Source organism: Taeniopygia guttata, chromosome 34, assembly GCF_048771995.1.
Source record: "Taeniopygia guttata chromosome 34, bTaeGut7.mat, whole genome shotgun sequence".
NCBI classification, from domain to species: domain Eukaryota; kingdom Metazoa; phylum Chordata; class Aves; order Passeriformes; family Estrildidae; genus Taeniopygia; species Taeniopygia guttata.
This window is the reverse complement of record NC_133059.1, coordinates 437,425-465,072: the sequence shown is the minus strand read 5'-3', so window position 1 is coordinate 465,072 and position 27,648 is coordinate 437,425. Positions and strand designations below refer to the sequence as shown.

The 27,648-nt window shown below is 54.6% G+C and overlaps 1 protein-coding gene across 1 annotated transcript; it reads left to right on the top strand.

The window, feature by feature from the left end:
* Positions 1–24,691: 24,691 nt before the first annotated feature.
* LOC140681315 (uncharacterized) lies at positions 24,692–27,013 on the top strand. Its single transcript, XM_072920881.1, is given in 2 exon segments — positions 24,692–24,706; positions 26,072–27,013. Coding segments are annotated over 2 exon segments (957 nt in total).
* Positions 27,014–27,648: the final 635 nt, after the last annotated feature.

The following is a 27,648-nucleotide window of genomic DNA, read 5'->3' as shown; positions in this document are numbered from 1 at the left end:
TCAATAAATTCCTCCATTATAAAACCTGCCAGGAAGAACAGGTCTGGTTGGCTGAGCCTCCCAGGAGCCACCTCTTTCTTCTTCTGCCTTTGAAACACATGGTCTCTGTGCTTTCCTTCCTATGGAAAAGAACCGTCCCTCTTATCTATGCAGAAATGGCCAAAATTTGGGTTCCATCTCCCAGGTTCCCTATATCCAAGGGTTGCTTTCAGACAAAAGCTACCAGGACAAAGAGGTCTGGCTGGCCTAGACCTGGTCTCCTCCTGAAATACTGGTGTTCCATGCTTTCCTTCCTTTGGAAAAAGCCATCCTTCTCCTCCAAATGTCCATGTCTGAAATTGGGATTCCACCTCTAAAATTCCCTATAGCCAAGGGTTGCTCCCAGCCAAAATCTGCCAGTACCATCAAGCCTGGCTGGCCTTGGCCTCTGGTGGCTGCCCCTGCCACACTGGGGCTCGGTTCTTTCCTTCCCATGGAGATCACTGTGACACTGTGGGCACCTCATGGAACCAAGGGGATCATTGTGGCACCACTGGAGCCCATGGAACCAAGGGGCCATGGTGACACCGCGGGGCTTCAGGGACCCAGAGACCATTATGACTCTGTGGGGCCTGATGGAACCATGGAGACCATTCCGACCCTTCAGGGCCTGGTGTCACCAAGGGGGCATTGTGACACCTCAGGGCCTCCTGGAAGCAAGGGACCATTGGGACACTGTGGGGCCCCATGGAAGCGAGGGAACATGGACCAGGTCTGGGTGGCTTGGCCTGCCAGGGGCCACCTGACAGGTCTGGCTGATGTTGGGATGTCAATGCCTGCCTCTCATCAGCTCCTGGAGCAATGGGGCTCCGTGCTCTCCTTTGTATGGAAAAGAACCGTCTGTCTTTTCAGATGCCCATTGCCAAAACTGACACTCTGCCTAAAAAATTTCCTATATTCAAGGGTATCTCTAAGAACAGAATCTGGCAGCTCTGGCTGGCCTTGTCCTCTGGTGGTGACCTCTCATTTGCCCCTAAAACAGTGGGGCTCTGTTCCTTCATTCCTATGGAAAAGAACTGGTCTTCGTGTCCAGGAACCATGGCCAAAATTAGAAATGGCCACTGAGCCCGGCCGGGCTCACGGAACCATCTGCAGCCCCAGGCAGATATTGACTCTGGCAGTGCTGCCATCCTCCCTCCAGTGAGAGAAAAGGACACAGGGCAGGCACACAGAAGACACCGAGGTCAGTGAAGAGGAAGCTGAGTCCCAGATGGGAGGGATGAGGAGATGCCTTGATCTTGGGGTGGAAATCCTCTGCTAAAGCTATGGAGAAGGATGTCATTGATACATCAGACTCTCTTTTTCCCTATAAGGCATTGAAAAGTATGGGGAGATGACTTGTTTCAGCAAAGGCCTCCATGCTAAAGTAAGGAAATATTGAAGTAGCTGAGATCCCATGAGAAGTTTGAACAGAGAAAGAGAGCAGAGTGATGAGACCCTGTGCCCTCAGGGAGAGAAGAAGAAGATCTCTATTCCCAGAGATTAAGATGATTTCAGAAAGAGATGAAGAGAACCTTTGCTCTTAAACAGCACATCTTTAAACTAATACCACTTAAATTGACATGTCCCCTAAACACAGCTGTGGGAAAATCTGTGAAAAAATGGGAGGGATTTCACAATTGCAGATTTTTCCTAGTGTCTGCTATTCATGGAAAAGAAAAGCCATGAGATAACTGTTTTCTTGTGGAGAAGCCTCCATAACATTAACAAGAGAAGGTTCTTTCCCTAAATGAACTGAAGAAAGACTATTCTAGAGTTGGAAAACTGACAGAAAATTTTAGACTTTGTCTCTTTACATTGTCAGATTGTATGGAGAAAGGAAGTGTTCTGAAAGTTTTGTTCTGATCCTTATTACTCTGTCTTTTAGTTACTCTTAAGAAACTTTTCTTTATACCGTTTAAAAGTTTTGAGCCCACTTTGCCTTTCTTCTAATCCTATCTCACAGCAGGAAATGAGTAAGTATATTCTAGTGTGTGCACTGGTAATTAGACAGCACTGAACCCACCACACTTATTGATATATTGCCCAAGAAATCCCAAAATGATGAACCAAAACCACTACAGAAACTTCCTGATGAACTGTCCCAGACCAGAGGGAAATCAAGGCAGAGCCGTGGTTTGTCAGGAGTTGCCTGAACCTAATGATCCCTGTGGTGCATTTGGAGCTGAGCCCGGGAACCTCAGGGCCTGAGAGGAGATTGCACAAACCTTTCCAGGAGTCAATGGCAGAAGAAAACCCCAAACTGTCTCAAAGCATTAATGGGTGCCACTGAGGTCCATCCCCAACACAGGCTCCTCATGGACTCCTTGAAGGAGAGAATTGGAGACTCAAAATGGCACAAAAACCTCTCAGTGTGGAAAGGAAAATCCAAAGTACCTGAAAAAAGTTTAGTATCTCAGAGTATTAATGAGCCCCAGTGAGTGTCAGTACAAATCTCTCAAGGGACTCCTTAAGGCAGATAATTGGGGCCATGATTGCACAAACCTCTCACAGACTCTGTATCAAAAGGGAAACACCAAATACCTTAAAAGAAATGCAGTTCTGGGAGCATGAAGGAGCCCCCAGGGCCATTCCTGACCAAGGCTCCCCAGGGACTCCTTCCAGCAGATCCTTGAGGCCACTGGGATGTGGGCTAGGGGGGGATGCTGAGGGCAGGACCAGGGGGTGACAGTGCCCAGCCTGGCTGGGGCTGTGCCAGGAGGCCCCAGGGCCTCAGGACAAGGTGTCTCCTCCCAGCCATTGGTGGCACAGACCCTGCTGTGCCCCAGGGCACCAAGACTTGGCTTCTCTTTGTCCCCACCTGTCATCAGTGCCTCCAGTTCTCTGCTCTGCCTGGGGCCTGGGGACACTTTCTCAGTCGTGTCCCTCAGACGGACCCATTAAAAGTCCAAAAAACTTTGGAGTTGGATTCTGGCTTGGAGTTCTGGAGAGGTTTCTGCAGCTCCCTCTCAGGGCCTGATGTTCAGGGACTGAGCACAAAGCCCCAGAGGGTCATTAAAGTCCTTGTGCTGTGTCTGTGCTGCTGAGCTGGGCCGGGCTCCTGGCACAGAGGGTGATCCTGGTAACCAAGCAGAGCTTCAAAAGCACATTTCTCTTGCTGAGCAGCTCTTCTCCCAGCCCAGCAGGGCTGGGGCACTGCCTGCAGCCAGCCCGGGCACAGCACAGAGGCACAGAGAGCTTCAATCAGTCAGGGCTGGGAAGGGCTGAGAAGTGCCTGGGGCAGAATCACTGCCAGCCCTTGGCACAGGAACCTCTGGCTGCAGGACAATGCAGCTGCAGCTCCTGGAGTGATCTCCTAAAGCTGGAACATCCCAATGCCCACAGCCCCTGTGAGTGCATTCTCTGCTCATCTCCTGTGCAGAGCAGCCAGGGGTGCCCAGGGCTGTCCTGCAGAGCAGGGTCCTGCAGCCCAGGGCGCTGTGCTGGGCCAGGACTCTGCTGCCTGCCAGGGACAGCTCTCAGCCGGCCCTGGAGCTGCTCCCAGCGCTGGCCAGGAGCTGTGGGGGGAAGGAGCCACCCTGAGCAGGGCAGGTGCTGCTGCTGAGAGGGGCTGGGTGGGGCAGGGCTGCTCCCAGCTCCAGACCAGCCTGGGCACAGCTCCGGAGGGCACTTCCCAAAGAAGGTAAGCCTGGGATTGCTGTATAGATCAGTAGATTTCCTGAGAGTGTTTTCAATTTCCTGCTTGGAGAAGGATGGGAAATTTGGGGTGATGATGAAAAGTATTTTGCCTTTTATATATTTTTCAGATATCTGTAGCTCTATAAATTACTATTATATAGTTATAAAACTATAAAACTTACTTAACTCTATTAATTAATTAACTCTATTAAACTACTATTATGTTCTTATTTTACTGTAATCCTTAACTGACTCTAGTATGTTTCCTGCCTAGCTCTTAGATTTTAGAACAATAAGCTGACTGTGTAAATAAATTCCTGAAATATTGTATAGTTTTATTATCAGGAAGAGTGCCTACAAGAAGAATATTTTGGTTTTTGACAACAATGTAAGCAGTCATAAATAAAACTGGGGCAAAGAAGCCCTTGGACCTACTCCAATGGGTTGAGCCAGGGGTGTGTAACTGGGGCAACTGAATCTCCTACTGGATATTCCTGTTAAATATCCTAATTAATCAACCTTATTACCTTGTTGAAATCAGGGGCTGGGTGTGCCCCATTCCTGAGGGGCCACCTGGAATCTTCCAATAAAGGTCTGGTTTTTACTTTCCTGTTCTAACACTGTTGCAAGGGGTTTATTTTTTTCTCTTTTGATTATAGAAAACAGGGGGATGAGATAAACAGTGCAGGAATTGTAATCCCAGAATCACAGAACATTCTGAGTTGAAAGGGACACACAGGATCATCAAAGGAATGTTTGAACATTTACAGAGACTCCAGAACTGTGACTTTGGGTGGTCAGTCTCTCTGCTGGGAGCCTCCCAAAGGGCCTTCAGCCACTCCTCATCCCTGGACAGCAGCAGCATCGCCTCTGCAGGGCCCAGCAGGGCTCTCCTGAGCTGCCCTTGCCCAGCTGCACACAGAGCCTGCCCCAGCCAGGGCCCTGCACACAGGCAGGTTTCTGTAGGGCCGGGCCGAGGGCACACAGGGTGGGATGGGCTCTGCTGGCAGGGACAAGGCACCTCTCAGGAGGGAATGTCCAGGCCCAGGGAGATGCTCAGGGAAGGAGAGGGGGCTGAACAGAGCAGTGCTGGGGGAACAAGCCCATCCAGCCCCTCACCTGCCCTCAGCCACAGGGAATCCTTTGCCTCTCACATCTCTCTGAGGCAAACTCTGAGTGCAGCAGGAATGCTGGGGATTTCTGACCTCAGCACACAGCGCTTTCCATGCCCGCTCCCAACAGGCTCTGGAAGGCAGAGCACAGCCTGGCTGCCTCTGCCACCAGCACAGCCCAAACACAGGCGGAGGAAGAAGCAGCAGGGGCTGTTTTGCGGCCATGCCCAAGAGAGACTGGAAGGGTGCCCTCCCTCTGCTCTCACTTGCTTGGCTTTCTGACTGGCTCTGAGCCTGGGGCTGCCATTCCTCACTTGTGGGCACCAGAACCACAGCTGGGATCCCGGCACTGCCTGACAGCGCTCCGGGCACTGGCAGGGTCTCGCGTCCCAGTCTCGGGCACCGCGCTGCTGCTTCCTTTGCCCTCAGGCACACCCAAAGCTCCCTGCTAAGCCTGGATGGTCACTGGTTCTGCCCTCTCCCTGATCCTGTGCAGGGATGGAGCACTGCTGAGCCTTCAGGAAGCTATTCCTGAAAACTTCCAGCATTCCAAGCTCCTTTGCCCTCCGTGGAAGCTTGCCATGGAATCCCTCACAGCTGCCTTCAGAGCTTACTCAGCTCGGCTCTTCCAAATTCCAGGGGCTCCAGGCTGCTCAGCAAGATCTGCAACTCCACAGAGTTGTGGAACTGCACCTTCAGCACAGGCACCTTTCCAGCCTGATCTGCCCTCGATCCTCTGTGTGTGTGCACAGAACACGGCGTGGAAGAGAACAGCAGCAGGGGCCTGTGTGTCCCAGGGCCCAGGATTTGTGCCGCTTCAGCTCCACAGAGATGCAGGTAAGGGGGAGAAACCAAACTGTTTATTAATGGAAGGGAAAGGGAAGGGATGAGATGGGGGCCAAAAAAAGGGAATGGGCAGCGTTTGAGGGCTGGAGGGAGGGAGCTGTTAACAGGGAGGGGGAAGGCAGCAGCTATGGGAGCTTGCAGCAGGCACAGCTGTGGCCAGCATCAGGTGTGCCTGGGGCTCCAGTGACATTGAGTCCTGCTGCTCTCTTCACGGTCTCCTGGTACTCTGCTTGGTAGCCTGGTTCTCTGAATCCGGCAGATGACCTTAGTTCTGCACATCTTTGTCCAAAAACTGCCTGAATTTCCAGGTTAGTGGAGGATGGGCTGTCATTTTCGCTCATGGCATGAAGGGCTGGAAGAGAGATAAATTACCACAGTCAGAGACCAGGGGCTGTGTGACATCACAGAGATCTGTGTAACATCACAGGGGCCGTGTGACATCAGAGGTCCTGTGTGACATCACAGATACTGTGTGACATCACAGATCCTGTGTGACATCACAGAGAGCTGTGTGACATCACAGGGGCTGTGTGACATCACAGGTCCTGTGTGACATCACAAAGAGCTGTGTGACATCACAAAGAGCTGTGTGACATCACAGAGATGGCCGTGTGACCTCACAGGGGCTGTGTGACATCACAGAGATGTGCGTGTGACATCACAGAGACATGTGTGATGTCACAGAGATGTCAGTGTGACATCACAGAGATGTCTGTGTGACATCACGGAGATGCCAGTGTGACATCACAGAGAGCTCTGTGACATCACAAAAAGCTGTGTGACCTCATAGTGTCAGTGTGACATCACAGTGATGTCCAAGTGACATCACAGAGACCCGTGTGATGTCACAGAGATGTCAGTGTGACATCACAAAGAGCTTTGTGACATCACAGATATGTCTGTGTGACATCACAAAAATCTGTGTGACCCCACAGGGTCAGCGTGACATCACAGAGATGTCAGTGTGACATCACAGAGAGCTGTGTTACATCACAGAGATAGTGTGACATCACAGAGATATCAGTGTGACATCAGAGAGAGCATTGTGACATCACAGATATGTCTTGTGTGACATCACAAAAAGCTGTGTGACATAACAGGGTCAGTGTGACATCACAGAGATGTCTCTGTGACATCACAGAGAGCTGTGTTACATCACAGAGATGTCCATGTGACATCACAGAGAGCTGTGTGACATCACAGAGATGTCCGTGTGACATCACAGAAGGCTGTATTATCTTGCACCTTCTGGAAGATGGAGTATTGCCCACTCTGTATTGCCCGGAAGGGCTGCAAGAGAGAGGAACAGAGCCACGGTCAGATCCCGACTCTGCGGGGAGCCGAGGGGAGCCCCCCCTGCCAGGGCCATCCCAGCCGGCTCTTGCCATGGCCGGGAGGGATCAGGGACCAAGGGGATCAGCCCGAAGCTGCTGGCCACGCATCCCCCACGTGTCCCTGAAATCTCTGTGTGCTCTACCTAGGAGAGCAGAGCTCTCTGCAGCTGGGGCAGGGCTCACAGCTCCCCGGCAGCCCCCACTGGCAGCCCGCTTCCCTCACTCACCCTCAGAGATGAGCTGGAGCTCTGCCTTCCTCCCCCTCAGGTAGCGCCCAGCCGTCCCTGGGAACACAGAGCCTGTCAGGCCCAGCGGCACAGCTCCCTGCCAGCGGCGCTGCCAGCCCTGTGCCCACACGCCCTCCTGGCCCGGCTCGTGGCTCACCCATGAACCTGACGGCGCCTCTCGCAGGGGCTCCTGTGGGCTCTGCAGGTAGGGCAGGGCCCGGCGCAGGTGCTCGGCCGCGCTGCTGCTGTCCTCTGCCAGCTGCAGAGAGCGGCAGGAGGGAAGGGTTGGCCCCGCAGCCCCGCCGGGCCGGGGCTCCATGGGCACCCGGCTCGGGCCGCAGGAGCCTGGAGCAGAGCCCGCGCGGCCTCGGGCTGCAGCAGCGGGCAGGGGCACAGCTGCCAGCCCGCACACCGAGCACCGCGCTCAGGGGGCTTCTCCAGGCTGGGGCTGCGGCTTCCCGGCCCTCCTTACCAGGCACTCGGTGAACTTCCACAGCTTCTGGTTCTTCACCAGCTTTTCAAGATCCCTCCTCTTCAGGAACTCGGCCGCACAAAGCAGCGTTTCCTGAGAAGCCTGGAGAGCAGCAGAGACCCAGAGATGGCCCCACAGCCCAGGGCACAGGACCCGTCCCTGTGCCAAGGCCTGGAGGAGGCTGCAGCCTGCGAGGTGCCAGGGCAGGAGGCAGCCCAGCCCCTGCCAGGGGAACAGCAGCAGCTGCCGAGTCCTCACCTCTGCCACTCGCTGGTTCTCATCATGGCAGTGGAAGGAGAGTGGCAGCAGGCTCTGGTGCACGTGTGTCTTCAAAGTCTCTTTTTCTTTTTCCTGTGGAAAAGTCATCCATGTTTGGAAGAGCAGTATGGAGAGCGGCTGCACCTGGCTATTGTCCTGTATGAAGGGAAGAAAAAAAGACCTCAGCATCGGCTGCACAGAGCTCAGCTTGGTGCAGGCCTGCAAATCCACAGGGCACAAAGTGTCTGGGCAGCAGCCAGTGGCCGTGGCTGGGGGCAGTGAGCCTTACGTGGTCAAGGAGCGGCAGGAGCGCCTCAACCAGCTGCAGTGCGATGGGGCTGGCTATCAGCATGTCCTTGTCCAAGATGATAAAGTTGAGGAGCATGGCTGTCATGCTAACTATCTCTCCATCTGCATCCCACAGGAGCTCCACAAGACTTTCAGTCAGGCTCAACATTTTTTCTCTCTGTGAGGAGCACAAGTTTGTGAAATGCCATCCTGCTGCTGCAGGGCCTAGAGGCCAAAGGGCTGTTCCAAAGCACTTGGGCAGCTGAAGCAGGAGGCAGGAGAGCTGGGAGCAGCTGGCCCAGCGCCCAAAGCCCAGCCAAGCCCAAGTGACTGCATTCCTGAGCGCAGCCTCTGCCCCTGCCCCCTTCTCACCATCGAGGGATCCTTGATGAGCTCGAGAAGGGCCCTGAGCGCCAGGTGACGCCTCTCCTTGCACTCGCTCCTCAGGTGCCTTGACAAGATTTGCAGGACTCTGTCAGCACCGCGTTCACTCAATTCCAGGCACTCGAGGACCTGAAAGGCACAGGGCAGTGACAGGGGACCGGCCGGCAGGAGCCCAGAACCGCACAGGGCTGAGCCCAGGCAGCAGCACAGGGCGCGGGCACCGTCCCAGGCTCTGCGGCCAAGAGAGGGCAGAGAGCCGGGAGGCAGCTGAGTGAGGCAGCACTGGCCTTCAGGCTCACCTCCACAAGGAACGCCAGGGAGGGCAGCTCCCAGCATGGCTCCTGTGTGCTGAGCAGCCGGAGCAGGTAGCGAGCGATCCGAGAGCACAAGGGGATGGAGACACAGGACATCTCCCTGGCAGGAGACAAAGTAAGCAAGACTGTGGGCCAGGGGGACAAACCTCTCCCAGGACTGACTCACAGAGGTCTGGTCTTTCCCCAGCATCCTGCAAGGTCCCCTGGGCTATTTGGGAGGCGGCTCCTTGTGGGCACCCTCCTCTCCCAGCCTTTTTCAGTCTGCTTGGCTGTCCCTCGGTGACAAGGCACTCTGGCCCATGACCACAGGGACTGTGTGGGGCACCCCAGGCACAGAGCACAAGTGTCAGAGGCAGCAGTGTGAAGGGGGTCCCACCTGGCCAGCAGACCCACGGCACAGTGGTGGGTGTCAGCACAGAGCAGCGTGTCCCAGCCACACTTGCGTTCCATTGCCACCACCACATCCTTGTGCTGCACTTGGCAGAGCAGGGACTTCAGGGTCTGCACTGCAAACCTGTGTGCAGAGCAAAGCCCAGGTCACACTGGGAGCACTGGCTCCTGCCCAGGGATTTGGCAAAGACAGGAGGACAGGCATGGAGCACCTGCTGGGGTTGGTGGCAAGGCCGTGTTGCTGCTGACATCCCTTCCAGAAGGTATCGACCTCCTCTGGCATATCCAGAGTGCTGAAGAACACTTGGAAGAGCAGATGCACAAAGAGGCAGGGGAAATACACGGTCACCATCTGTGGGACACAGGGCAGCTGGAGGATCTTCCACATCACCACAGTTGCCTGCAAAGGACAAAGCCCCTCGAGACAGCGCTCAGTGCCGAGGTGTCCGTGTGGCAGGGCCCGAGCACAGGAGGGAGAGGCCGGAGAGACGCAGGGGGAGCACCGGGTCTGGTGGCCCTGAAGCTGCCCCGAGGCCAGGTTTCAGCCCAGCACCTGAGGCAGGGAGACGCCGTGGGGGAGGGAGGATGGAGAGCTGCTGGAGGGGTGGCCTTGGGGCCAGCAAAGGCAGAAACTCACCGCCAGGGCAAGGACAGCCGTGTGGTCCCCATTGGAGGTGCATGTGCTGTGCTCTGGCCAGCTCCCCAGCACATTGAGGAGTACGAGCATGGCCGGCTCTGCAGTCCTGGGTGAGCACATGATGCTCTTCCACATGGCCAAAGCAGCTCTGTGGGGTCAGAGCTCTGTCTCAGAGGAGTCTGGGACACAGCAGCGTGGCCTGGGTGGCAGTGGGGAGCTGAGCTGCTCTGCCAGCCCTGCCTCTGCCCACTGCCCCTCACTGGGATCACGCAGGCAGCCCAGCCCTGTGGGGACTGGCCCATGAGGGGCAGGGGGGAAGCATGGCAGCACGCTGGGGGGCTGGCAGGGGCCAGGGCTGGCAAAGGGAGCAGCCAGAGGGCCCTGGAATTCTCTGTTGGTCAGACACCTGGGACAGGCTGTACAGGGTGAAGGGCTGCTGAGCCTTGTGGACATGTGGGCCCCGTACCTGTCACACACTGGGGCCACACCCAGGAGAGCCATCACCACGTCACAGGGCTGTGCCTCTGTCAGATCCAGAAGGGGCCTGTACAGATTGTACTCAGGAAACTCATTGGCCACGAGGATGTACCTCACCATGGCAGGCAGCTGGAGAAAGCAGGGGAGACTTGGAAAGCTGCCAGAGGAAGGAATGTGCCCAAGCTGCCCCAGAGAAGTGCTTCCCTTGCCACCACACTGCCATGGCCTCAAAGGCTTCCAGGGAGCAGCAGGCGTGGCTTCAGAGGCCAAGCAATTGCTGGGAGGAGAAAAGTCAGGCCACAGGCTGCTCACTTGCTTTGGGCTGGAAGGACCCTCCTCCACAAGCATATCCAGCAGGGCAGCACTTGGTCTTGGTTTTGAAGATGGGAGAGTACGCTCTGACCACAGCGCCCATGACGCTGCTCTCTTCCTCCCGAATCCTCTTCATGAATTTGCAAACCATCTGTAGCAGAAGGGCAAGAAGCCCGGGATGTTGCATGGAGTGTTCCGAGCACAGTGCTGGGCTGAGCAGTGCCAGCAGGCCCAGCTCAGGTGGGGATGGCTGCAGGTACCTGCGCTGTTCTGCGGAAGCGGCCACGGGTGCGTTCCTGCTCTCGTGTGCGCTGCACGGCTGCACCTGGCAAAGAGCGAGCGCAGCCCGAGCTGAGGGGCTGCGGGAGAGGCCGGAGAACACAGCCCAGCCCTGCGCTGCCCAGGCAGGGACAGCCCCGCGCCGCCCCAGGGCATGGAGCACGGCTGTGGGGTGTGTGCCCGGCCCCTATTCCATCCTGTCCATGGGCATGGCCCCAGGGGATGGGATGGGATGGGATGGGATGGGATGGGATGGGATGGGATGGGATGGGATGGGATGGGATGGGATGGGATGGGATGGGATGGGATGGGATGGGATGGGATGGGATGGGATGGGATGGGATGGGATGGGATGGGGCCAAGCTGTCTGCAGGCACCAGCCCTGTGGCCCAGCTCTGCCACTCACCCTTCTGTGGTGGCTGGAACTGCTCCACCTCTTCAGGCTGCTGTGCTGGGGCAGCTCCAGGGCCTTCTTCCTCCTCCTTCCCCCAGGCCACCTTGGGCACACTCGCAGGTCTGTGCTCTACGTCACTGCCTGGATTCATGGCTACTTGCAGAAGGTGAAAAGGAAAAGGTCTGAGTCAGCAAGTGCTGCAGTCGTGCCTTGAGGGCACCTGCAAGAGTGAAGTCTTGGCAAGGCTACAGAACAGCAAGTCCTGCACTCTGGTCTTGGGGGCTCCAGCCACAAGGACAGGAGACTCCTGTCAAGGACAGTGCAAAGCAAATGCCACGGTCTGCCCTCGAGGGCAGCTGCAGAAGAGATGCCTCGGGAAGGCCAGAGGTCACCAGTTGTTCTGGTCTGGCCACAAGGTCACCTGCAGGAGTAATACCTCGGGAAAGCTCCGGGTCAGCAAGGAACGAGTGGCTGTGCGAGGGCTCCTCACAGCACCGCTCTATCCTTCCTGTCTCGTCGCGTGCACCGAACACTGTGGAGTGGCCTTGTTACTGCCAACACCTATGCCACACCATGTCACAAAGGGCCCTTGGATACCCTGTCCCATTCCAGTCCACGGTGACCATGCTGCACCATGTCACAAAGGGCCCTTGGATACCCTGTCCCGTTCCATTCCACGGTGACTATGCTGCACCGTGTCACAAAGGGCCCTTGGATACCCTGTCCCGTTCCATTCCATGGTGACCATGCTGCACCGTGTCACAAAGGGCCCTTGGATACCCTGTCCTGTTCCATTCCACGGTGACCATGCTGCACCGTGTCACAAAGGGCCCTTGGATACCCTGTCCCGTTCCATTCCACGGTGACCATGCTGCACCGTGTCACAAAGGGCCCTTGCACACTCTGCCACCTGCCCTGGGGCCACCCCCTGCCCCCCAGAGTGGCCCAGGTTGGAAGGAATGCCTTGCCCCAAGTGTGTCAGACAGCCCAACAGGATCTTTAGGAACGGCTCAGACCATCAGCAAACGCTGCCCTGCTCTGCGGGCTCAGAGCAGCAGGAGCCCCCAGGGCTGCCGACGCAGCCGCGGCGGGAAGGGCACGGGGCCCTGCACAGAAGCTGGCACGGCCTCCTCGGGACACGTCCCACATGGTGGCCATCCTAAGCACGGCCGTGTGACACAGACCAGGAACGTGTGGGCCAGGGCAGGAATGCTGCTCTGAGCCTGGGGCCCGGGGAGCGCTGACATCAGCTGCTGAGGAACAAGTGGCAAAATTTCAGTGAAAAAACTTTGCAACTGCAATTTTTTATGATAAATCCATGTTCTGTGTGTACCTCAGTGGATATTCTTTGAATCATATCAGTTTATCTTGAAGCAATGCAAGAATAATTACTAGAATATTAAGAAAATACATGTTAATACACATACTAGGACTTCTTTAAGACAATGATTTACTAAAATATGAATATCGATCCAATATCGATATCCAACTGAGACGGACAAAAACTCTCTAAGAGCTTAAAGTCAGAAAATGTATGTTTATTGAGACAGCCAGTCAGTACATGGGATAATTCCCTAATGCACACTGCAAAAATCACAGGTATTACAAAGCTTTTTTATTTACAGAAGTCTTGAATACACAAAATATGAATGCATATTCATATCCCTGTCACTTCCTCTGCTCCGCTTCATATGCTAATTGGCAGAAAGGCTATTAAGCATGTGTAGTTCTGTTCCCTGAAATGAGTCAGGGGTCCATTTTGGGGAGGGGTCTCCAAAATGAAGAAGTAAAATAAGTCTTCCTCGTTCTGACCTTTCTGCCTTTCCCATGCACACGTGACAAATGAATCCTTGCCGTTTTCCTGTGCTTAATGGATTCCTAAAGTAGGGGAAGTCTGCAACTGTTTTTGTGTCCCTGAAATCTCTTTGTCACATTCTGTTTCTCATGATAAGCACAGCTACCCAAACATAAAGCTGAGAAGCAATGAGTTAATAGATCCTGGATATCTTATCTAAGATCCAGCTACTGTTAACTATGAACAAAGCCTATTTATCTACTTCCACTAAGTCAGCAACATCTAATTTAACTATCATCTTAACTTCCTAAAATTCTTAATTCTTCCAAATTAATGTCTCACTGGGAATGGGGACAGGGAATGGGAATGGGGACAGGGAATGGGGAATGGGAATGGAGACAGGGACTGGGAGTGGTGACAGAGACAGGGAATGGGGACAGGGACCAGGAATGGGGACAGGGAATAGGACTGGGAATGGGGACAGGGACAGGGAATACGGTACAGGGATCAAGAATGGGGTCCGGATTGGGACGGGAGCAGGATGGGAACGGGATAAGGGGGACATGGGAACAGGCAGGGGCAAGGGGACTATGGAAGGGGAGTAAGGAATGGGGCAGCCACTGCAGGGGGACCGGGCTATGGGATGGGGACACATGGGGACAGTTCCAGGGCAGGGGGTCCTTGACCAGCTGCCCAGAACCTCCACCAGGGTCTCCCAGTCCAACTGGAGCCACTCAGCCTGGGGTGCCCAAAGCCCTGAGCAACTCCCAGGTCCCTTCCAGGAACCCTCAAGTCCCTCAAACCCAGCATCCCCCACATCCCCTGCAAGAACCACCCCCATGTCCCCATCCTTGTCTTAGCTCAACATCTTTATTTTTACCTGCTTTTTAGAGTTTTGAAAGAGCAAAGAGAAATGAAAAGAAAATCCAGGCCAGGGGGGGCAGGAGGATGTGGAGCCCCCAGCCAGGTTTCTTCCCAGCATGGATCAGCAGCACCACGGGTCACCGGGGGTCTGCCCACCGGGCTCACTGGGGATCATCCAGCATGGATCCTCCCGTGGGGGATGGAGCTGGAGCAGCGCATGGAGCTCTTCCCACACTGGGGCACTCGCAGGGCCGCCCTTCGTGGTGCCTCTGCTGGTTTGGGTCAAGGCTGAGCTGTGTGATGAGCTCTTCCCACACCTGGGACACTCGTAGGGCGTGGGACATCACCAGGAGCAGGGCTGGGATGTTCCCTGGTGCCTGGGACATCACCAGGAGCGGGGCTGGGATGTGCCCTGGTGCCTGGGACATCACCAGGAGCGGGGCTGGGATGTTCCCTGGTGCCTGGGACATCACCAGGAGCGGGGCTGGGATGTGCCCTGGTGCCTGGGACATGACAAGGGGCGGTGCTGGCTGGGGTTTGTTTGGTGCCTGTGAAATCCCAAGGGCAGTGTCACAGCGGGGCAGCTCTCAGTGTCCCCAGCAGGTCACAGTGTCCAGTGCAGCCCGTGCCAGCGGTCACTGCGCACACGGGGCAGGCTGGGCTGGACAGGGGACGGGGCAGAAACGCTGCCCCGGGACTGGGGTCTCCCCCTGCCTCTGGGGCACCTTGGGCAGGGCACGGGGCTGCTGCTGGGCCAGGGGGACAGGCCGTGCCCCCTGTCCCCTGCTGCTGGGCCAGGGGGACAGGCTGTGCCCCCTGTCCCCTGCTGCTGGGCCAGGGGTTCAGGCTGTGCCCCCTGACAGCTGCCCAGGCCCCTCTGGTGCCTGTCCCACATCCCTGTGGCTCCTGTCCCCACCACTCCCCACCACCTTCACTCCCTCTATCCAAGCCCCACTCAACCCCTTCACAGTGACCTCTGGAAAGAATGAATGAAGGAAAGGAAGTGTTGTCTGTTCACCCGGGCTGGATGTCAGGCACCCACCAAAGCTGCTCTCTGACTCCCCTCCAGAGATGGACAGGAGAGAGGAAACAGAATGAAGGCTTCATGGGTTGAGCTAAGGACTGGGACAGATCACTCAGCAAATGCCATCATGGGCAAAACATTTTCAAAATTGGAGATATTAATGGAATTTATTGTTATCTGGATCAGGGCAGGATAGTGAGAAGTAAAACAAAGCTTTAAAAACACCTTCTGCCCTTCCCTCCCTCCTTCCCAGCTCTACCTCCCCCCCAGTGGGTGCAGGGAGACAGGGAATGGGGGCTCAGGTCAGTTCATCCCCTGTTGTTTCTCCTGCTGCTCGGGGAGAGGAGTCATTCCCTGCTGTGCCAGGGGTCTCTCCTGGAGACACTTCTCCATGAACTTCTCCACGGTGAGTTCATCCCATGGACAGCAGTTCTCCACAAACTGCTGCAGCGTGGCTCGCTCTTCCATGGGCTCACAGGTCCTAGCAGGGCCCTGCTCCAGCGTGGGCTCCTCTCCAGGGGTTTGCAGGTCCCTGCCAGGTCCCTGCTCCAGCACAGGTTTCTCACGGGGTCGCAGCCTCCGCTCAGGCATCCCCCTGCTCCGGCACGGGCTCCTGCAGGCGCTGCAGGTGCATCTCTGCCCTCCGTGCCCTCCATGGGCTGCAGGGCCCAGCTGCCTCACCAGGGACTGACCAGGGAATCTCAGGGCAATCAGCTCCAGCAGCTGGAGCAGCTCCTGCCCCTCCTGCCCTGCCCTGCCCTGCCCTGCCCTGCCCTGCCCTGCCCTGCCCTGCCCTGGGGGTGTGCAGAGCTGCTCCTCTCACATGTCCTCACCCTGCTCCTCCCTGCTCACAGTCACAGCTCCAGGATCACCCATTTTCTTAAATCTCTTATCCCAAAGGCGTTACCGCCATTTCTAACTGGGCCAGCCTTGGCCAGCAGCCGGTCTGTCCTGGAGCTGGCTGGAATTGACTCTGTGGGACATGGAGGAGCAGCTGTTCTCACAGAAGGTGCTCCTAGAGCCCCTCTCTTACCAAAACCTGTCCATGCAAACCTGCTATAAGTATGGCAGGGTTTTCATTACCACTATTAATTCTTATTATTTCTATTATCTCCATTTTTTTGCTAATAATGGTACAGTTGTTATTATTATTACTAGTATTTTTAGTCTTTTGGACTCTATATTAATAGTGGCTAGATTAGAACTGGAAACAAAGGTACTTCATTGCAAGTAGCAGGTGAGTTTTGTCAGCCTCTTGCCCTGCCCTGTTCTGTGTCATTGCTGTGTGTGAAGCTGCTGCTGCCAGGCCTCCCTATTTCCCTGGTTTGGGAAATTCCATGGCATTGCTGACATGTCAGAAAGAGAGGGCTCATTCCATTCAAATGGATTTCCTGAGCACTTCTAGTCCCAGTGTTGGAAGTTTGTTTTCTAACATTGTTGACTTTCTCAGCTTCTGTTAATATTTGTGATTTTATACCAAAATGTTCTTGGATGTGATTGTGCAAGATTCTCTAATCAGCTTTCAGTTTGCTCTTGGATTCCTTAACGGTGTGTCGGAGCTGAAGGCAGCATTTTGGGTGGAAGGCTTCGGTGGGAGCTCGGATTGCCTCAGCAGCAGCTGGTTTTGCCCATGTGAGCAGAGCTGGCAGAGATGCCGTGCGCTGAACATTCCGCCTCGCCGGCAGCCGCAGTGCCCGGCCGGAGGGAGCTGCGCCGGGCGCTGCGGGCTGTGCCGGGCCGGGCAGGGGCCGCAGCCCCGGCAGGGCCCGGCCATGGACACGGAGCCTTGGCCGGGCAGGGCTCGGGCCCTGCGGCGCCGGGCGGGCGGTGCCGCTCACGGCGGGACCCTGCGGGGCCGGGACAGCGAGAGAGCCCGGGCCGAGCATCAGCCCCGGGGCGGGCACGGCCCGGGAGGGGGCACAGCCCGGGGGTCCCGCAGAGCCCCCCTGCTCCAGAGCCGCGCCTGCCACAGCGGGGCAGCTGCGGCACTGCGGGGCAGGGAGGAGCCGCAGGGGCGTTCCGAGCGCTCCTTCGGGGCAGCATTTTGTCCCGGGCCGGGGGATTCCCGCGGGCCGGGCGGGCCGGGGCCGTGCCGAGCGCCGCCGCCTTTCCCGGGAGCCGCCGGGCAGAGCTCTCCGCTCGGGGCTGTGAAAAACACCTTCACTCCCCTGTGAAAATTTAAAGAGTTTAATGCAGGACAAGAGGAGACAAGGGCCACAGAGCAAAGGTTGTTAGGGCCGGGTGCATCTCGGCACTGAGCCGAGAGCACACGGTTATCTCCGGAGATACCCCTTGAATACCTTTTCCCTTACACCAGCCTGTTGCATATTCATAGTCCCTTATGCATAGAAAACTTTTTTCCCAAGCTAATTTACATATTCCAAGAACTGTTTAGCATGGCTTCTTCTCGGTTCCACCTTTTTAGGCCATGTGTATTCCTTGGTTGTGGTTTTGATCCTTTTCTATCATCATCTTCAGTTTTGGCCCCGGCCCACACTGCCTTCAGACGGTGAGTGCTGATGGTTGGCAGATCTGTGCAGGTGTCCTCATGCTGTGCTCACTGGATGTTATCCCATCCCAGCAGGCATTTTATCACAAGCATGCTTCTATCAGCTATGGCACTACTATGTTTGAGCTTAATGAATGAACAACAGAAAAAAAACTATATAACAAAGTTATTGTAACACCACACATATAAAATCCAATTGAATATTTGCAAAAAGCCAATAATATAATATGTATCTATAACAGGGCCAAGGGCCGGGTGCCCGCTCGGTGGCTCTGAGACAGCAGATTTTATTCTTTCCTGTTCCCCTGACTCTACCACCATCATATCTAGGAATAGTGCCTGTGGATTTTTTTACTGCTTTCTTGCAATTGTTTTCTTGCATGGTGACTGCCACAATCCTTGCTTTTAGTTTGGCTTTGGCACAGACTTTCTGAGCCTCCTTTAATAAATCATCTAATTATCTGTCATGCCGATCTTCAATTTTTTCCATTATCTGGCCAAGCACAAAGTTAATCCTTAACAAACTTTTTCTCACATCAGTCTCAGGATCCACTCTGGAACACTGCCTCCTATTTCTCCCAAGTCTGTCCAACCACTCAGCCGGAGCCTCCCCCCTCCCCTGCTGTGCCCCAAAAGTCCCTCAGCACTTTTCCCTCGAGATGCTGCTCCCCCTATTCCCCCAACCATCAAATAATAATACTCATTCATATGTTTTCTCCCCTCCTCATAATTTTGACCCCTCTCAGGAGGCGCAGTTGGCATTTTCTCCTCCCCAGGGGGGCCCTGTGGATTTTCTTTACTCCAGGCTTTTATGCCTGCAATTCTGATCATTTCCCTTTCTTCCAGAGAAAATACTATCTTTATTATCGACTGCATTTCTTCCCAAGTATAAATGTTCAAACTTAAAAATTAGTCTCATTCTTCAGCAGTGCTTATGGGATCCTCCAAAATCCCTTTGATTTCCTTTTTAAAATTCCTGACCCCAGAAGTAGTCCAAGGAGCATTCACAAACCTAGTTCCACCCCCTCTCATCGGGGCCTCTCTTAGTGGAAATAGATCAATTTCTTTAGCCCAGTCTCTTTCTATAGCCTTTCTCCCGTGCTGTGAGGAAGAGTCCGGAGAATGTTGCCTCCTAACTGAACTCCCCGTGTTCCTATAAGGGGCGTCCTCCAGACAGAAAGAGTTTCTCGGAGCCGGGGCTGCGGTTCCCGGGAACGGAGCTGCGGGCAGGAAGGGGTGAGGGCAGGGCCCAGCGCCGAGCCCTGGTCCTGCAAAGGCGGAGCACGGGCAGGGTGTGCTGCCGGCACCGCCACAGGAGGGGCAGTGCCGGGGGTCCCAGCCGGGAGCGAGCTCGGCCCGCACGCGGTGAAGGGCGGCCGGGCCGGTGGTGCCCAGCAGCGGCAAAGCAGCAGCGGCGGTGCCCAGCGCAGCCGGGACGGGCAAAGCCGCCGGGGCCGGGGCAGAGAAATCAGCCGCGGGAGGAGCGCTCCAGGCCGGGCCGGGCGGAGCGGCGGGAGCCCGGCAGGAGCAGCCGGGCGGGCCGGGGCCGGGGCCGGCCGGGCAGCCGCGAGCAGCGGGACGGGGCCGGGCCCAGAGGCTGCGGGCGGCGGAGCGGGGCCCGGGAGGGCTGCGGCGGGCGGCGGGGCGGGGAGCGGCAGAGCGGCCGCTGCGGGCAGTGGGCTCACAGCCGGGCCAGGAACCGGGGCAGGAGCAGCCGCTGAGAGCAGCGAACCCGCGCCTGGCCCGGCAGCGGGGCCGGAGCGGGCGGCGAGCGGGGCCCGGGACAGGCGGCTCGGGCGCGAGTGGTGCGGGCGCGAACGGGAACGGAGGGGCAGAGTCTGTCAACGATCCCACTCCTTTTCTTTTTCTCTTTTTCCCTCGTGCTCCCCTCCCTTTTCTTTCCCTTTTTTTTTTTTTTTTTTTTTTTTTCTCGGAGGTTTCTGATACTTTAAAGATTTTTATTTTCCTAAAATCTCCTGTCCAACATGTGACATATTCTCTTTCTTCTGAATTAAAAGGTTAATTTGAATTTACAAATACATTGAGAGCCAGACAAATGTAGCTTTCAAAAGAGCCATATCTAGGCAAATAAAGATGGTCAGATCTTATTTCCTTTGTTGGCCATTCGAGCATACAAAATTGTATCATCTTTACCTTGTCCTTTTTTCTGGTACAAGGGGTTTTTTCCCAGTTGACTAACATAACTCCTAGAGGTCTATCTTGGGGTATTTCCGTTGATAATTTTTTACTCCTTTTTTTCTTTCATGCATTCTCCTTACTGGATTTCTGTCCCTTTTTAAAAAATTTCTTTTCCCAAGATCTTATATAATGGTCCTCTGCCTCTGTTTCCCACTTTCTCTAACAACCTGAATACCACCTTCTTTCAACTACACAAAAAGTCCTTTCTCTCACAATACCATTCATCACAATCCACCTCCCTCCAAGGAGATAAAGTAAAGCTCAAAATAAACAATCTACATTACATATACTTCCATTCATCTACATTTACTCACTTTTATTTTTCACTCACTCTCACAACAACAAGATACCTTTTACTATGTCCATCATATGTCCATCAGATCATAATGTCCATTACAATGTCCATGCTGTCCATCAGATCATAACCTCCATCTGTCGGTCACACACCAGGGGAACAGAGCGAGGCTGCCTAAATAGGGCAGGACCCTCTTCCTCACCCTGACTCTCCCAAGGCCCGGCAGAGAGGTGTTAGAAACCATCCTTTGCTACCATAATTGTGAAAAACGCCAATCACTTGGCTTTTAAAATGTAAATAATAATAACATGGTTATTAAAATAGTAATACAATTAGAGTAATAAAAATTTAGAGCTAGGACAATTACAAGACAATAAAAAGCAAAGAATTACGGATGTCCAAATGCTCTCGGGCACTTAAGCCACAACCTTTTGAACTAAGCATACCTTGTGAACAAAGGAATCACCCTTAAAACTACACTCTTGCATATTCATATATACTTCATGGTTATGCATACATTCTATTTAAAACAAGAAACAATCTATGTCAATTGTTTCCTTTATTCCCCATGGCATCTTCGAGTCTGAGCAAGGCCTGAAGAAATTAGCTTCTTCTGACAAGAAAACCATAAATTCCTCTTCTCCGGAAGATTTAGGTGTTCTGTGATGGTTACCTCAAAGTGAGTATTTCATTCCTTAAAAAAAAAACAAAAAAAAAAAAAACCAACCACATACATAGTTTCTCTTTTAACTACTAAAGCTTCATTTTAACCACAAAACTAAATTTACCATACTATTAAAATGTTAATACAGTACTACTAATAAAGCTAACATAATACATATAGTAACTATCCACAACGAGCCATATAATATGTGTTTTTAAAGTTGGGTGTCTTCTGGATTATCCCCGGAAAGGGCCGATCTCTGCACAGAGACATGTTTTTTCATTTGTAAATGAGGTCTTTCTTCCTCTGTCATCTGTGGTTTCTGCAGCCCCGGCTGTGGCTTCTGGTCATTTAAATCTTTAAGAATCTTTCTGTACAAGCACAACTGACTTGATGTATATTTTATATAAGCACGAATTATTCCATAACATATATTACAGTGGGGATGCAGAGATCCCCCTGCAGGTCCGTGGGGATGCAGAGATCCCCCTGCAGGTCCGTGGGGATGCAGAGATCCCCCTGCAGGTCCATGGGGATGCAGAGATCCCCCCACAGGTCCATGGGGATGCAGAGATCCCCCTGCGGGTCCGTGGGGATGCAGAGATCCCCCTGCAGGTCCGTGGGGATGCAGAGATCCCCCTGCAGGTCCGTGGGATGCAGAGATCCCCCCACAGGTCCATGGGGATGCAGAGATCCCCCTGCAGCCCCTGGAGGAGCCAGGCTGGAGCTCGGCGATGCCTGAGAGGAGGCTGTGACCCCGCGGGCAGAGGGGCCCCGCTGGAGCAGCCTGGCCTGGCAGGACCGAGCCCGTGGCACAGTGACCCACGCTGCAGCACTTGGAGGGGGCTGTGCCCCAGGGGATGGACTCGGCTCGGAGAAGTTCCTGGAGAAGTCTCGGCTGGGAGAGAGCGCAGGGTGCAGCAGGGAACGACTCCTGTCCCTGAGCAGAGGGAGAAGCCGCGGGGGATGAGCTGAGCACGGCCCCATTCCCTGTCTCCTGCCCTGCCGGGGGAGGAGGTGCAGCTGGGAGCAGGGAGGCGTGGGGAAAGCTGCATTTAAGGCTCTGCACTGACTTCTCCTCATCCTGCTCTGAGTCTTTGGAGTTTTCTGCCAGAAATCTCTCCCCTCCCCCGCTCACCCACAGGGCTTTGGGCAGGTTTCCCTTTTTGGGGGAAATCAAAGCGAAGCACCGATGCACTAATGAGGGGCAGGAGAAGGGAGGCTCCCGGGCTTCCCGCAGAGCCGGAGGCACGGAAGGCGCAGGGCCGGGAAAGCCGTGGCGGGAGGTGCGGAGAAGTTTGTTTGTGTGGGCAGCTCAATCCCGCCTCGGGCCCGGGCCCGTCCCGGGGCTGTTGCTCATCTCCGGCTTTGCCCTCACGCAGCGCGGGGGGCCCTGAGAGCGCGGGGCGAGTCTGGGCCGTGCGCAGAGCCCGCCCCCAGCTCGCTGCCATTGGCCGCTGGTGCCGTCAGTCGCGGTTGCGGCGCGCTGATTGGTGGGAGCGGGGCGCAGCACGGCCCCGGCGGCGGGCTGAGGGCGGCCGTGGGCGGGCAGCGGCGCCATTGGCGCCGGGAGCGTCTGTGCGGGCCCGGGAGCGGCGGCAGCGGCCGGAGCGCGGTGAGGCGGCGTCGGCGGAGCTCGGAGGCGGCCCCGGCGCAGGTGGGAGCCGCGCTGGGTTCTGCGGAGGCTCGGGGCTGGCTGCGGGCGGAGGGGGCGGCAGGGGGCTGCGGCGGGTCGGTGGTGCCGTGTCCGGCCCGTGCTGGCCCCGGGCTGAGGGCGCGGCGGGAGCGGCTGCCCGCGGTCTCCTTCCCGCCGGGGCCTGGGCAGGAGCCGCTGCCGGAGCAGCGCTGGCTCGGCCCGGCTGCTGTGGGTAGGACAGAGGGGGCTGCCCCGCGGCCGGGAGCGTGCGGGGAAATTCCCGTTGCCGGAGGTTTCTGTGGCCGCAGGAGAGCGAGGAGTCCTGTAAAAGTGACTTTATTGCCGAGCAGGGGGAGAGGCCGTGGGGCATTTGCCGTGCGCTCTCTGCCGTGGTTGTAGTCCGCAGCCTCCTTTTTATCCTCATTTTTCCGGCCGCATCTCCCTCTGCCTTTGCCCACGGGCTGAGGTCCTTGGAAGGTTCAGACTTCCCGATGCGCCTGCTGCCTGTCCTCGTTAATATGCACCCTCCTTTTGTATACCAGCCGATATTCATGGCTCTGTTAAGTCTTTGTTCTCCTCGAAGTTCGGGAATGTAGCGGGACTTTGAGTAGCTGTGTGGGTCAATTTTTGACATTTATTGGAACTGAGGGTTTCTCCCGTAGCTTCCTTATCTACAAGTGCCTGGCTCTCTCTCCAGGCAGATTCACTCCTTGACTCTGTTTTGTTCTTCCCGGGTCCTCTTTGGTTTTGGGATTGTTCTCGGTGCCCTCATTCCCTGTCCTTTTGTAGCCGTTTGTGGATCAGGAGGCCTGGCTGCCACCTGCATCCCCTGGCTCAGCTGCTGGATGAGCTGCACTGCCAAGGTGTGGAGCATGGTGAAAAGATGAGAGTTGCTGCAGCACAGAAGAGGAGAAGCAGCATTTGTTTAACCCCTGGTGTGCCGGGGAGACACGAAAGCGTGTCCCATTCCCATCCTTTCCATGTTTGGACCAATACATAAACTGCTCTCCTATTTCCTTTGTTATCTTTCTCAGGACTTTACCTTTGTCATCTCTTTGCCAACAGCAGTTTGAGCCATTTAGTTTTGCCCAAACTCCCTTTTTTTCTGCTCACAGATAATCTGATCTCATCCCCTGGTGAAATGTTGTGTTCCTCTTTCAGTGGATTGGTCGGCAGGAAGGTCAGGAGCTGGAGCTGTCTGGTTGGTTCATCTTTTGAGGACAGCTTTTAATCTAATGATGCCATTGAAATGATAAATGGGTTCTCTGCCTCCTGATAGGAATTGGTTTGGGTTCCCAGGGGCTGGTCCATGGTGTTGTAGGATTTGTTCTGCTGGCCCTTCATGTTTTCGTCATTTTTGGGTGCTCCCTGCAGCCGGGGCTGCATCAATTGACCGCATTTTTCTAATTACATAATCAAATACTTGAATTCCAACTAATTTCCCTGAACTTGTTCTAGCAAAAGCCCCAGTGCTCTGATACACCCTGTACAGCACAGACAGTGGCAGCAGATGTTGGAGTGGGCAGGGGGATTATCCCCCCCCCTTATTTTAATGAAATTTTCACAACATTCTCCATTTGCTGTTTCCCTTTGCAGCCTCAGCCATTGCTGTTTCAGAGTCAGATCCTCACCATGGGCTCTGCCTTCAGCCGTGCAGATTCCATCTGTGCAAGCAGGCAGAGCTTGGGGTGAGGGGCAGAGGGAATCAGCCAATTCCTGCCCCAGGCAAGAAGAGCCAGGTACATTGTCCCCACTCTGCCCCATCAGTGTTAATTTGCATTTCTAAAGCTCCTCCTGGGTGCCTGGAATGCAGCTTGTCTTCCAGAGCAGCTTCAGCAGCCTCACATGTGCCCCCCCCAACCTGCTGTTCTTTCTTGGTTTTTTTCTTTCAAATCTTCTATTATATTCTTTTCCTTCAAATCTTCTATTTATGAGTTAAAGGGTCACCTTTAAATCTCTTCTAGCTTCACAAAATGTTGCCTAAAGGTGAACATCGAAAAACCCAGACCAAAATTTTTCTATCTCTAAGAGCCACACACAAACATACACAAAAAATTTCCAAGTCAATGAAATTTTTTCTACTTCTCCTCTATGTAAAAACTCATTCTCTTATCCCTGACCCAAACCTAACCAGAAATATAGAAGTAGGAGTAATTTAAAAATACTGTAATGCTCTAAACTTAGCACTGAAACTGCAGGAAAATAAAAACTCTACCACTATGTCTAGTGGAAGAGTCAAGGCATTCCTTGATTCTGGCCAGGATGTGCAACAGAAATCATTCCATCCCCACATAGCCCGGGTGTGCAGAGAAAATTGTTCCATGATGCGTAAAGTATCAGTAAAATATATTGGAGTATATAAAAAATAAAATACTATCAGAGTAAAAGCTCCGTGGCTTTTACTAAATTTTTCCCAAACTTGATAAAGTCAGAACCAGTCTAAATCCACTGGTTTAATGTTCCAAAGTTTCAAGTTGTGCAGTTTTTAGTATTTGGTTTCCTCTTGGACCCGGATTTCTTTGCTTCTGCTGTTAATGAGGTGGGAAGTGCTGGATTTCCTTCTCAGCCTTTTGCAGACCAGGTGTCTGCAGCCCTGGCAGTGTCTGGGGTAGGTGTTGGTTGCTGTTTGCTGCTGGGGTTGATGTTTTGCTGCTGGGTGTTATCTTTGTGGGTATCTTTTGGGCCATTCCCAGTGTGTTGAGGTGTTAAACTCATCTCCATTGAGTGGTGTAACATCCCTTAACAAAAGCTTTAACATTTCTTTCCCCAGGGCCAAGGCAAAGCAAGCCTGAGTAGAGAAATGAAAGGTTAACAATGTTAAAGTCTATGAGCTGGTGTATTTTCCATCAATGCCATGGCAGGCAGGGCAGTGTGTGAGTGTAGGTGAGAGCCAGAGTGGAATTGTGCCGTGCTCTTGCCCAGCAGCTGTGGCAGGGCAGGCCCAGAGAGCGCTGAAGCTGCAGCAGTGGCAGCAAGGGCTGTCCCCGGTGCTGGAGCTGCCAAAGGAGGGTGGCCAGGCCGAGGATTTCAGCAGAGGATGTGTGGGCCGATGTCCTGCTGGGATGTTGGCAACAGCAAAGTGCCAAGGCAGGCTCTGTGCCAGCACAGCTTCCTGGGGGAGAGATGGCACCAGAGACAGGATTCTGGCCACAGACTGCTTTAAATGTGCATCCCTTATCTCCACCCTGCACTAGGTGGAGAATTCCCAGGGTAAGGAATTCCCCAGATCAATTCCAAGGGGAAATGATTGAATATCTGCCCTGGGTCTGGCTCTTCTTCTTGCCCAAGCCAATGGCAAAAGCCGTACCCATGGCATCTTGGTTTCTATCCCCAGCTTCCAAAGGTGCTTTGGTTTTATGTGGCAGCTGAATCTTTATGTTTTGGAGGAGGTTTTTGCTGAGTTGTGATGTTTGGGGAGTTTTTGATCTGTATCTCTCAGTTTGTGGGATTTTTGGGCTGAATCTTGGTGTTTTGGAGGTTCTTACAGACATAAGATTCCCAATGACTTCCTGAGATGAACTGGAGCAAGGAGGAACTTCCAGTCCAAGGTACTCTCCTCTTGTTTTTTTTCCCCAAACCAGGATTTTTCATTCCCTGGGCGTGTCTGCATGGAGGAGGAGGAAAAGCCCCGGAGATGCTGCAGGAGGAGGAGCTGCAAACCCAGCCCAGGGAGCTGTGGGGAGGAAAGAGCCCCCCTGAGCCAGGAAGGCGGGCAGAGATCCAGCCGGAGCTCGGAGCTGGTGGAGAAGCCTCATGGCAGGGAGAAGCCCCACAAGTGCTTGGAATGTGGGAAGGGTTTCAGCCAGAGATCCAGCCTGATCCGGCACCAGAGGATCCACACTGGGGAGAGGCCCTACGAGTGTGGGGAGTGTGGGAAGAGGTTTCGGACCAGCTCCAATCTCCTCCTACATGAGCGGATTCACACAGAGGAGAGGCCCTTCCGCTGCCCCGACTGCGGGGAGGGCTTCAAGCACAACTCCAGCCTCACCGAGCACCGGCGCATCCACACCGGGGAGAGGCCCTACGAGTGTGGGAGGTGTGGGAAGGGTTTCAGACACAAGTCTGGCCTGATGGCACACCTGGTGATCCACACTGGGGAACGGCCCTATGAGTGCTTGGAATGTGGGAAGAGCTTTGGGCGGAGCTCAGGTCTGAGAACACACCAGCGCATCCACACCGGGGAGAGGCCCTACGAGTGTGGGAGGTGTGGGAAGCGTTTCAGACACAAGTCTGGCCTGATGGCACACCTGGTGATCCACACTGGGGAACGGCCCTATGAGTGCTTGGAATGTGGGAAGAGCTTTGGGCGGAGCTCAGGCCTGAGAACACACCAGCGCATCCACACAGGGGAGAGGCCCTACGAGTGTCCCCAGTGTGGGAAGAGGTTTCAGACCAGCTCCAATCTCCTCCTACATGAGCGGATTCACACAGAGGAGAGGCCCTTCCGCTGCCCCGACTGCGGGAAGGGCTTCAACCAAAACTCCAGCCTCACCGTGCACCGGCGCATCCACACCGGGGAGAGGCCCTACAAGTGTGGGGAGTGTGGGAAGAGCTTCTCCAGGAGCTCAAACTTGACCCAGCACCAACGGAGGCACCACTAAGGGAAGCCCTGTGAGTGCCCCGAGTGAGGGAAGAGCTTGGAGTGAGGGAAGAGAGTGAGGGAAGAGCTTGGAGTGAGGGAAGAGAGTGAGGGAAGAACTTGGTGCGCTGCTCCAGCTCCATCCCCCATGGGAGGATCCGGGCTGGATGATCCCCAGTGATCCCCGTTGGGCAGAGCCCTGGTGCCCCCGTATGGGGAATAAAACAGAGAGTAAAGCAATGGAGCTGATAAAGGGGCCCGGTATCTGAGGCCTGACTGAGCAGAAACTGTGGGAGACACAGACACAGTTTAAGTCTCCCTGGGCAAGAAGTGACCGAGCAACGTGGTGTGAGACTTTGTGATAAAATAATGTTACCAGGTGATGTCATGTCATGAGGAATGTGTAACCAATGGGAAATTGTACCAAAACCAGAGCCCTAAATAAGCACCCTACAAGTAAATCCCTGTATAAACACCTGGTACACACAATAAAATTGGCTTTGGTCTAAACTCGTTTATCCAACTGTCTCTCCTTGGTGGATAACCCTGTTGTGGGTGATCCCCGTTGGGTGGGGGGAAGGTGTTGGAGGGATTTCTTTCCCTTCTCCTCGTGCTGCCGTGGTTTGGTTGGTAATAAATTCCCTCCCTGTGCCCAGGCTGGGTCTGTTGTCCCCGTGGTTTGGTAATTAATAAATTCCCTCC